Source organism: Gadus macrocephalus, chromosome 12 (genome assembly GCF_031168955.1).
Source record: "Gadus macrocephalus chromosome 12, ASM3116895v1".
NCBI classification, from domain to species: Eukaryota; Metazoa; Chordata; class Actinopteri; order Gadiformes; family Gadidae; genus Gadus; species Gadus macrocephalus.
Window position 1 is genome coordinate 27,157,660 of NC_082393.1, and position 12,550 is coordinate 27,170,209.

At 41.7% G+C, this 12,550-nt stretch overlaps 1 protein-coding gene across 1 annotated transcript in view; it reads left to right on the plus strand.

Moving 5' to 3' along the window:
• The window catches only part of fcho1 (FCH and mu domain containing endocytic adaptor 1), a 42,092-nt gene extending 37,898 nt beyond the window's left edge, over positions 1–4,194 (plus strand). Inside the window, exons 26-29 of the mRNA XM_060067635.1 lie at positions 1,793–1,989; positions 2,800–2,864; positions 3,418–3,585; positions 3,760–4,194. Of these exons, the coding sequence (XP_059923618.1) occupies positions 1,793–1,989; positions 2,800–2,864; positions 3,418–3,585; positions 3,760–3,788 (459 nt within the window). The 3' untranslated portion in view covers positions 3,789–4,194. The remainder of the gene's footprint in view (positions 1–1,792; positions 1,990–2,799; positions 2,865–3,417; positions 3,586–3,759) is intronic.
• Positions 4,195–12,550: the final 8,356 nt, after the last annotated feature.

Consider the following 12,550-nt stretch of genomic DNA (forward strand, 5'->3'; position numbering starts at 1 on the left):
CTATCACTACCCTACACCATCTAGAACTACCACTACCCTACACCACCTAGAACTACCACTACCCTACACCACCTAGAACTACCACTACACCACCTAGAACTACCACTACCCTACACCACCTAGAACTATCACTACCCTACACCACCTAGAACTACCACTACCCTACACCACCTAGAACTACCACTACCCTACACCACCTAGAACTACCACTACCCTACACCACCTAGAACTACCACTACCCTACACCACCTAGAACTATCACTGCCCTACACCACCTAGAACTACCACTACCCTACACCACCTAGAACTACCACTACCCTACACCACCTAGAACTACCACTGCCCTACACCACCTAGAACTATCACTGCCCTACACCACCTAGAACTACCACTACCCTACACCACCTAGAACTACCACTACCCTACACCACCTAGAACTACCACTACCCTACACCACCTAGAACTACCACTACCCTACACCACCTAGAACTACCACTACCCTACACCACCTAGAACTACCACTACCCTACACCACCTAGAACTACTACTACACCACCTAGAACTACCACTACCCTACACCACCTAGAACTACCACTACCCTACACCACCTAGAACTACCACTACCCTACACCACCTAGAACTACCACTACCCTACACCACCTAGAACTATCACTACCCTACACCACCTAGAACTACCACTACACCACCTAGAACTACCACTACCCTACACCACCTAGAACTACTACTACACCACCTAGAACTACCACTACCCTACACCACCTAGAACTACCACTACCCTACACCACCTAGAACTACCACTACCCTACACCACCTAGAACTACCACTACCCTACACCACCTAGAACTACCACTACCCTACACCATCTAGAACTACCACTGCCCTACACCACCTAGAACTACCACTACCCTACACCACCTAGAACTACCACTACACCACCTAGAACTACCACTACCCTACACCACCTAGAACTACCACTACCCTACACCACCTAGAACTACCACTACCCTACACCACCTAGAACTACTACTACTACTCGGTGGCCTAATTCGGTGCATCCCTAATAACTATCACTATCAATTCTATGAGGGGTTTCTACAGGTGACCATCTGATGCCATCTGAAGTGGTTCTACATCCCATAGAGTCGGCTCCTATAGAATCCGAGGGTCCCATCTGACAGCATCTCGTTGTACCGTGTGCTCCCTCTGGTCCCACCTGTTGTACCGTGTGCTCCCTCTGGTCCCACCTCTTGTACCGTGTGCTCCCTCTGGTCCCACCTGTTGTACCGTGTGCTCCCTCTGGTCCCACCTGTTGTACCGTGTGCTCCCTCTGGTCCCACCTGTTGTACCGTGTGCTCCCTCTGGTCCCACCTGTTGTACCGTGTGCTCCCTCTGGTCCCACCTCTTGTACCGTGTGCTCCCTCTGGTCCCACCTCTTGTACCGTGTGCTCCCTCTGGTCCCACCTGTTGTACCGTGTGCTCCTTCTGGTCCCACCTCTTGTACCGTGTGCTCCCTCTGGTCCCACCTGTTGTACCGTGTGCTCCCTCTGGTCCCACCTCTTGTACCGTGTGCTCCTTCTGGTCCCACCTGTTGTACCGTGTGCTCCCTCTGGTCCCACCTCTTGTACCGTGTGCTCCCTCTGGTCCCACCTGTTGTACCGTGTGCTCCCTCTGGTCCCACCTCTTGTACCGTGTGCTCCCTCTGGTCCCACCTGTTGTACCGTGTGCTCCCTCTGGTCCCACCTCTTGTACCGTGTGCTCCCTCTGGTCCCAGGTGTCGTCCCAGGACCCGGGGCGCGCCCCCCTCCTGCTGTCGGCCGAGTGCCAGCGCAGTGGGACGGTGACGCGCGTGTCCCTGGACTACCACTGCTGCCCGGCCACCGCGCCTTCCACCCAGCTCAACGCCGTGCAGGTGCTGCTGGGGCTGGAGCCCGGGGACACGGACCTGCAGTGCCAGCCGCCCGCCACCTGGTAAGGAGCGCCGCCCCTGGGAGCGCCGCCCTGGTTCCAGCGCCGCTCTGGTTCCAGCGCCGCTCTGGTTCCAGCGCCGCTCTGGTTCCAGCGCCGCTCTGGTTCCAGCGCCGCCCTGGTTCCAGCGCCGCCCTGGTTCCAGCGCCGCCCTGGTTCCAGCGCCGCCCTGGTAGTGCAGCCTCACACTGGTAGTTGCACACTGGTACCTGGTACTGGTACTGGTGGTGGTTAGTGAGGTCCCCCCTTCACTGTAAAGCGTCTTTGAGTGTCTAGAAAAGCGCTATATAAATTCAATCCATTATTATTATTCTTATTACCTCACACTGGCGCAGTGAAGGGCTGATTACGGTTCCACGTTCACGCAATGCGTCGACCACGCAGACGCTTCCACGTAGCCGTGAACCTTTATGGTTCTGCGTCGGGCTGCAGCGGACCAATCACGGCCCTTGAGCCTGCGTCGCCTCGACGGAAGGTGAACGTTTTTGGGAGGTGCACATCAGGCCCTTGCGGTGGACGCAAGGGCGTAGAGGTCCGTAACCCTCTCGTGCTGCGTGGGCGTGGGACCACAACCAGTCCTTTAGACTGTAGTGCCACCAAACTGGTAGTTACAGACACACAACACCTACTGGTGCATGAAGAGATATGTGTGGCATTGTATGTAGTTCTAAGTATGTTCTTTCACGCCTTTTAAAGGGTGGTGGGATAAAGAGAAGACTGGGGGGGGATGAAGGGGTTAGGCAGAGCAGCACCTCTGGGATATCAGGGAGGCGCTCCCTCTCCTCACCGTCTCCGGTTTGTTGACCTCTGCAGGAACGCTGAGGAGAGACGTCTGCTGTGGAAGTTATCCAACCTCTCCCCCACCAACCACAGCAAAGGTCAGAGCCAACTCCTAGAGCCGCTGTCTTCCTCTCGCTCACTGGCGTCATGGGATCTGAAGTCTGTGGTTTGGCGTGGTTTCACTTCAAATGACTTTGGCTCATAATCTCCACCAATTGTTGTAAATGTATCCATTGAATGTATTATTGCCTTTTGCTCGTTTGGACAGTGGATTGGTTGTGAATAACAGAAGCTCTAAAACAACGACCAGAGCGTCCTTCTGCCCATGACCAGAGCATTAGCATTAGCATTAGCATTAGCATTAGCATTAGCAACTCAATTCATCAATTCAAACATGTTTTTGAAGCTAACAATATTTTATTATCGTCTGTGGTGGCAAAGTTGTTTACCACTGGGTGTAAAAAGCGCTGGCCTTCAGGGCTGTGATACACAACTAATTAAATATCCAAAGTACTTCGGAAGACGTCTGCAGTTACTGATCCAATGAGGGAAAATGAAATGCCTCGTAGGTAAACGAGTTCTCTTGTCGTCTTGCTGGAAGGCTCTGCATTACATTTCGTTATCTGTGCGTGTGCGTGTGTGCGTGTGCAGGCTCGGGGACCCTGTGTGCCAGCTGGCAGTGCCTGGAGGTCCCCCGGAGGCCGCCCCCCACCCTGGCGGTGCAGTTCGTGGGCTCCGGCGCCTCTCTCTCGGGGATGAACGTGGAGCTGGTGGGGAGCCGCTACCGCATGTCTCTGGTCAAGAAGAGGTTTGCAACAGGTGGGCGTGGCCGCCGGCCTCAGCGATCTGCCCCATCGGGTTATTGTATGCATCACGTGTACTGAACCGCCATTTACACTGACTGCAAATGTGTTGTTATGAGAAAGCAGGTTATCAGTATACTAAGTCTGCATTTTTGGACTCATTCATTTCTTTTCTCTCCACTTTTGACAGGAAAATACATGGCGGGCTGCTCCCTGTGAGACGCAGCGATCCATCAGAACATGTTTATAGACGGCAGGTTCCCCGTGGACCGCTGCCAGAGGAACAATACTGGACACTCAGCCAATTGAAGTGGGGGGGGGGGGGGGTTAAATGCAAGGGGGGCTTTACGGAGAAGGCATCACTGATAGGAAACGAGCAGAACTCAGCAGAACTCCCAGCCCTGCGGTACAATGTGCACTTACTTCTGACTGATGTATGTGGACCAAGTTTATATTGTTTCCTTGTTGAATTAGTCTGGCCCAGCAAGTGCACCCTCCTCCTGGTCCCTCCACTGCAGCGAGTGCACCTTCCTCCTGGTCCCTCCACTGCAGCGAGTGGACCCTCCTCCCCTCCACTGCAGCGAGTGGACCCTCCTCCCCTCCACTGAAGCACTGCAGCGAGTGGACCCTCCTCCCCTCCACTGGAGCGCTGCAGCGAGTGGACCCTCCTCCCCTCCACTGCAGCGAGTGGACCCTCCTCCTGGTCCCTCCACTGCAGCGAGTGGACCCTCCTCCCCTCCACTGGAGCACTGCCGACCGCAGCTGGATGTCCTGAAATACACGATCACGTATGATCCAAGGGAAGAATATCACTTGGTCATGGATGGAATTGTCATGGAAACTAGGATTTTATTTGTAATGTAAATATGCAAAAGATGTCTAAAGCTAAATAGTTACATTTGAATTAATAATTTGTGAAGATAATTACCAGTTCTAGCAATACTTGTGGTGAGAAAAATAAGTTTGTACACTTGCTGTTTGTTCGAAATGGCGGTTTTGTGGTGTTGATATTTGATTAAAAAAATACTATTTAACATACGCAATCTTGTGGTTTACACCAATTTATTACACATTTTGACCAGGTACAAAATACAGTTGAACTATGCAGTTTATTACAGACCATTGTCTGCCATTAGGCTATGTAAAGTGTAGTCAAGAATGGGTTTAAAAATACACTAAAATAAAGGTTCAGTATACTTGTAAGAAGAACCAAATCTAATTCAATAAAAAAAAATCATTCTCAGTCTAAACAGCATTACAAATACATTACAAAGTACATAAGAATTTCCCAAAAGCACTTAAAGGCAAATTACTGTGACAGGCGCATGTTACAAAAAGAAAAACCTTACATAACTCAACTCAAACTTAGATCTTCATGGCTACAACAAAAACCAGACGGGAATTACGCAAGGATCCAGCAAAACAATCAAAACCAATTTCAAAACACAAAAGATATCAAATGGGCCAACCGGTATAAATATTTTTTTTCATGACCCCTTATGTTATTTTCCCATGATGACCAATAAAAAACGACAGTGTTACCCCTTATGTTTTTTTCATGACGACCAATAAAAAACAGCAGTGTTACCCCTTGGGGTTTTTTACATGACGACCAATAAAAAAGAAGTGTTACCCCTTACGTTTTTTTTCTTGACGACCAATAAAAAACGACAGTGTTACCCCTCATGTTTTTTTTCATGACGACCAATTAAAAACGACAGTGTTACGCCTTATGTTTTTTTTCATGACGACCAATAAAAAACGACAGTGTTACCCTTGACGTTTCATTTGATAAAAACGAAAGTGTTACCCCATATGTTATTTTCCCATGATGACTGATGAAAAACAGTGTTACTCCTTATATTTATTTTCATGACGACCAATAAAAAAACAACAGTGTTACCCCTTATGTTTTATTTGACAAAGACTACAGTGTTACCCCTTATGTTTTTTTCATGACGACCAATAAAAAACAAGTGTTAGCCCTTATGTTTTTTTTCATGACGACCAATAAAAAACTACAGTGTTACCCCTTATTTATTTTTTCATGACGACCAATAAAAATCGACAGTGTTACCCCTTATGTTTTTTTTCATGACGACCAAAGAAAAACGACAGTGTCACCCCTCATGTTTCATTTGGTGAAAACGACAGTGTTACCCCCTATGTTTTATTCGATACATTTCGACCGTGTTACCCCTTATGGGTTTTTCATGACGACAGATAAAAAACGACAGTGTTACCCTTTACGTTTCATTTGATAAAAACGAAAGTGTTACCCCTTATGTTATTTTCCCATGATGACCAATAAAAAACGACAGTGTTACCCCTTATGTTTTTTTCATGACGACCAATAAAAACGACAGTGTTACCCCTTATGTTATATTCGATACATTTCGACAGTGTTACCCCTTATGGGTTTTTCATGACGACAGATAAAAAACGACAGTGTTACCCCTTATGTTTTTTTCATGACGACCAATAAAAAACAGCAGTGTTACCCCTTGGGTTTTTTTACATGACGACCAATAAAAAAGAAGTGTTACCCCTTATGTTTTTTTTCTTGACGACCAATAAAAAACGACAGTGTTACCCCTCATGTTTTTTTTCATGACGACCAATTAAAAACGACAGTGTTACCCTTGACGTTTCATTTGATAAAAACGAAAGTGTTACCCCATATGTTATTTTCCCATGATGACTGATGAAAAACAGTGTTACTCCTTATATTTATTTTCATGACGACCAATAAAAAAACAACAGTGTTACCCCTTATGTTTTATTTGACAAAGACTACAGTGTTACCCCTTATGTTTTTTTCATGACGACCAATAAAAAACAAGTGTTAGCCCTTATGTTTTTTTTCATGACGACCAATAAAAAACTACAGTGTTACCCCTTATTTATTTTTTCATGACGACCAATAAAAATCGACAGTGTTACCCCTTATGTTTTTTTTCATGACGACCAAAGAAAAACGACAGTGTCACCCCTCATGTTTCATTTGGTGAAAACGACAGTGTTACCCCCTATGTTTTATTCGATACATTTCGACCGTGTTACCCCTTATGGGTTTTTCATGACGACAGATAAAAAACGACAGTGTTACCCTTTACGTTTCATTTGATAAAAACGAAAGTGTTACCCCTTATGTTATTTTCCCATGATGACCAATAAAAAACGACAGTGTTACCCCTTATGTTTTTTTCATGACGACCAATAAAAACGACAGTGTTACCCCTTATGTTATATTCGATACATTTCGACAGTGTTACCCCTTATGGGTTTTTCATGACGACAGATAAAAAACGACAGTGTTACCCCTTATGTTTTTTTCATGACGACCAATAAAAAACAGCAGTGTTACCCCTTGGGTTTTTTTACATGACGACCAATAAAAAAGAAGTGTTACCCCTTATGTTTTTTTTCTTGACGACCAATAAAAAACGACAGTGTTACCCCTCATGTTTTTTTTCATGACGACCAATTAAAAACGACAGTGTTACCCTTGACGTTTCATTTGATAAAAACGAAAGTGTTACCCCATATGTTATTTTCCCATGATGACTGATGAAAAACAACAGTGTTACTCCTTATATTTATTTTCATGACGACCAATAAAAAAACAACAGTGTTACCCCTTATGTTTTATTTGACAAAGACAACAGTGTTACCCCTTATGTTTTTTTCGTGACGACCAATAAAAAACAACAGTGTTACCCCTTATGTTTTTTTTCATGACGACCAATAAAAAACTACAGTGTTACCCCTTATGTTTTTTTTCATGACGACCAAAGAAAAACGACAGTGTCACCCCTCATGTTTCATTTGGTGAAAACTACAGTGTTACCCCCTATGTTTTATTCGATACATTTCGACAGTGTTACCCCTTATGGGTTTTTCATGACGACAGATAAAAAACGACAGTGTTACCCTTTACGTTTCATTTGATAAAAACGAAAGTGTTACCCCTTATGTTATTTTCCCATGATGACCAATAAAAAACGACAGTGTTACCCCTTATGTTTTTTTCATGACGACCAATAAAAACGACAGTGTTACCCCTTATGTTTTATTCGATACATTTCGACAGTGTTACCCCTTATGGGTTTTTCATGACGACAGATAAAAAACGACAGTGTTACCCTTTACGTTTCATTTGATAAAAACGAAAGTGTTACCCCTTATGTTATTTTCCCATGATGACCAATAAAAAACGACAGTGTTACCCCTTATGTTTTTTTTCATGACGACCAAAGAAAAACGACAGTGTCACCCCTCATGTTTCATTTGGTGAAAACGACAGTGTTACCCCCTATGTTTTATTCGATACATTTCGACAGTGTTACCCCTTATGGGTTTTTCATGACGACAGATAAAAAACGACAGTGTTACCCTTTACGTTTCATTTGATAAAAACGAAAGTGTTACCCCATATGTTATTTTCCCATGATGACTGATGAAAAACAACAGTGTTACTCCTTATATTTTTTTTCATGACGACCAATAAAAAAACAACAGTGTTACCCCTTATGTTTTATTTGACAAAGAAAACAGTGTTACCCCTTATGTTTTTTTCATGACGACCAATAAAAAACAACAGTGTTACCCCTTATGTTTTTTTTCATGACGACCAATAAAAAACTACAGTGTTACCCCTTATTTATTTTTTCATGACGACCAATAAAAAACTACATTGTTACCTCTTATGTTTTTTTTCATGACGACCAAAGAAAAACGACAGTGTCACCCCTCATGTTTCATTTGGTGAAAACGACAGTGTTACCCCCTATGTTTTATTCGATACATTTCGACAGTGTTACCCCTTATGGGTTTTTGATGTCGACAGATAAAAAACGACAGTGTTACCCTTTACGTTTCATTTGATATAAACGAAAGTGTTACCCCTTATGTTATTTTCATGACGACCAATAAAAAACAACAGTGTTACCCCTTATGTTTTTTTTCATGACGACCATTAAAAAACTACAGTGTTACCCCTTATGTTTTTTTTCATGACGACCAATAAAAAACAACAGTGTTACCCCTTATGTTTTTTTTCATGACGACCATTAAAAAACTACAGTGTTACCCCTTATGTTTTTTTTCATGACGACCAAAGAAAAACGACAGTGTTACCCCTTATGTTTTATTCGATACATTTCGACAGTGTTACCCCTTATGGGTTTTTCATGACGACAGATAAAAAACAACAGTGTTACCCTTTACGTTTCATTTGATAAAAACGAAAGTGTTACCCCTTATGTTATTTTCCCATGATGACCAATAAAAAACGACAGTGTTACCCCTTATGTTTTTTTCATGACGACCAATAAAAAACAGCAGTGTTACCCCTTGGGGTTTTTTACATGACGACCAATAAAAAAGAAGTGTTACCCCTTACGTTTTTTTTCTTGACGACCAATAAAAAACTACAGTGTTACCCCTTATTTATTTTTTCATGACGACCAATAAAAATCGACAGTGTTACCCCTTATGTTTTTTTTCATGACGACCAAAGAAAAACGACAGTGTCACCCCCCATGTTTCATTGGGTGAAAACGACAGTGTTACCCCCTATGTTTTATTCGATACATTTCGACAGTGTTACCCCTTATGGGTTTTTCATGACGACAGATAAAAAACGACAGTGTTACCCTTTACGTTTCATTTGATAAAAACGAAAGTGTTACCCCTTATGTTATTTTCCCATGATGACCAATAAAAAACGACAGTGTTACCCCTTATGTTTTTTTCATGACGACCAATAAAAACGACAGTGTTACCCCTTATGTTTTATTCGATACATTTCGACAGTGTTACCCCTTATGGGTTTTTCATGACGACAGATAAAAAACGACAGTGTTACCCTTTACGTTTCATTTGATAAAAACGAAAGTGTTACCCCTTATGTTATTTTCCCATGATGACCAATAAAAAACGACAGTGTTACCCCCTATGTTTTTTTTCATGACGACCAAAGAAAAATGACAGTGTCACCCCTCATGTTTCATTTGGTGAAAACGACAGTGTTACCCCCTATGTTTTATTCGATACATTTCGACAGTGTTACCCCTTATGGGTTTTTCATGACGACAGATAAAAAACTACAGTGTTACCCCTTATTTATTTTTTCATGACGACCAATAAAAAACGACAGTGTTACCCCTTATGTTTTTTTCATGACGACCAATAAAAAACAGCAGTGTTACCCCTTGGGGTTTTTTACATGACGACCAATAAAAAAAAGTGTTACGCCTTACGTTTTTTTTCTTGACGACCAATAAAAAACAACAGTGTTACCCCTTATGTTTTTTTTCATGACGACCATTAAAAAACTACAGTGTTACCCCTTATGTTTTTTTTCATGACGACCAATGAAAAACAACAGTGTTACCCCTTATGTTTTTTTTCATGACGACCATTAAAAAACTACAGTGTTACCCCTTATGTTTTTTTTCATGACGACCAAAGAAAAACGACAGTGTTACCCCTTATGTTTTATTCGATACATTTCGACAGTGTTACCCCTTATGGGTTTTTCATGACGACAGATAAAAAACAACAGTGTTACCCTTTACGTTTCATTTGATAAAAACGAAAGTGTTACCCCTTATGTTATTTTCCCATGATGACCAATAAAAAACGACAGTGTTACCCCTTATGTTTTTTTCATGACGACCAATAAAAAACAGCAGTGTTACCCCTTGGGGTTTTTTACATGACGACCAATAAAAAAGAAGTGTTACCCCTTACGTTTTTTTTCTTGACGACCAATAAAAAACTACAGTGTTACCCCTTATTTATTTTTTCATGACGACCAATAAAAATCGACAGTGTTACCCCTTATGTTTTTTTTCATGACGACCAAAGAAAAACGACAGTGTCACCCCCCATGTTTCATTGGGTGAAAACGACAGTGTTACCCCCTATGTTTTATTCGATACATTTCGACAGTGTTACCCCTTATGGGTTTTTCATGACGACAGATAAAAAACGACAGTGTTACCCTTTACGTTTCATTTGATAAAAACGAAAGTGTTACCCCTTATGTTATTTTCCCATGATGACCAATAAAAAACGACAGTGTTACCCCTTATGTTTTTTTCATGACGACCAATAAAAACGACAGTGTTACCCCTTATGTTTTATTCGATACATTTCGACAGTGTTACCCCTTATGGGTTTTTCATGACGACAGATAAAAAACGACAGTGTTACCCTTTACGTTTCATTTGATAAAAACGAAAGTGTTACCCCTTATGTTATTTTCCCATGATGACCAATAAAAAACGACAGTGTTACCCCCTATGTTTTTTTTCATGACGACCAAAGAAAAATGACAGTGTCACCCCTCATGTTTCATTTGGTGAAAACGACAGTGTTACCCCCTATGTTTTATTCGATACATTTCGACAGTGTTACCCCTTATGGGTTTTTCATGACGACAGATAAAAAACGACAGTGTTACCCTTTACGTTTCATTTGATAAAAACGAAAGTGTTACCCCATATGTTATTTTCCCATGATGACTGATGAAAAACAACAGTGTTACTCCTTATATTTTTTTTCATGACGACCAATAAAAAAACAACAGTGTTACCCCTTATGTTTTATTTGACAAAGACAACAGTGTTACCCCTTATGTTTTTTTCATGACGACCAATAAAAAACAACAGTGTTACCCCTTATGTTTTTTTTCATGACGACCAATAAAAAACTACAGTGTTACCCCTTATTTATTTTTTCATGACGACCAATAAAAAACGACAGTGTTACCCCTTATGTTTTTTTCATGACGACCAATAAAAAACAGCAGTGTTACCCCTTGGGGTTTTTTACATGACGACCAATAAAAAAAAGTGTTACGCCTTACGTTTTTTTTCTTGACGACCAATAAAAAATGACAGTGTTACCCCTCATGTTTTTTTTCATGACGACCAATTAAAAACGACAGTGTTACCCCTTATGTTTTTTTTCATGACGACCAATAAAAAACGACAGTGTTACCCCTTATTTATTTTTTCATGACGACCAATAAAAAACGACAGTGTTACACCTTATGTTTTTTTTCATGACGACCAAAGAAAAACGACAGTGTCACCCCTCATGTTTCATTTGGTGAAAACGACAGTGTTACCCCCTATGTTTTATTCGATACATTTCGACAGTGTTACCCCTTATGGGTTTTTCATGACGACAGATAAAAAAACGACAGTGTTACCCTTTACGTTTCATTTGATAAAAACGAAAGTGTTACCCCATATGTTATTTTCCCATGATGACTGATGAAAAACAAGTGTTACTCCTTATATTTATTTTCATGACGACCAATAAAAAAACAACAGTGTTACCCCTTATGTTTTATTTGACAAAGACAACAGTGTTACCCCTTATGTTTTTTTCATGACGACCAATAAAAAACAGTGTTACCCCTTATTTATTTTTTCATGACGACCAATAAAAAACGACAGTGTTACCTCTTATGTTTTTTTTCATGACGACCAAAGAAAAACGACAGTGTCACCCCTCATGTTTCATTTGGTGAAAACGACAGTGTTACCCCTTATGTTTTATTCGATACATTTCGACAGTGTTACCCCTTATGGGTTTTTCATGACGACAGATAAAAAACAACAGTGTTACCCTTTACGTTTCATTTGATAAAAACGAAAGTGTTACCCCTTATGTTATTTTCCCATGATGACCAATAAAAAACGACAGTGTTACCCCTTATGTTTTTTTCATGACGACCAATAAAAAACAGCAGTGTGACCCCTTGGGGTTTTTTACATGACGACCAATAAAAAAGAAGTGTTACGCCTTACGTTTTTTTTCTTGACGACCAATAAAAAACGACAGTGTTACCCCTCATGTTTTTTTTCATGACGACCAATTAAAAACGACAGTGTTACCCCTTATGTTTTTTTTCATGACGACCAATAAAAAACTACAGTGTTACCCCTTATTTATTTTTTCAT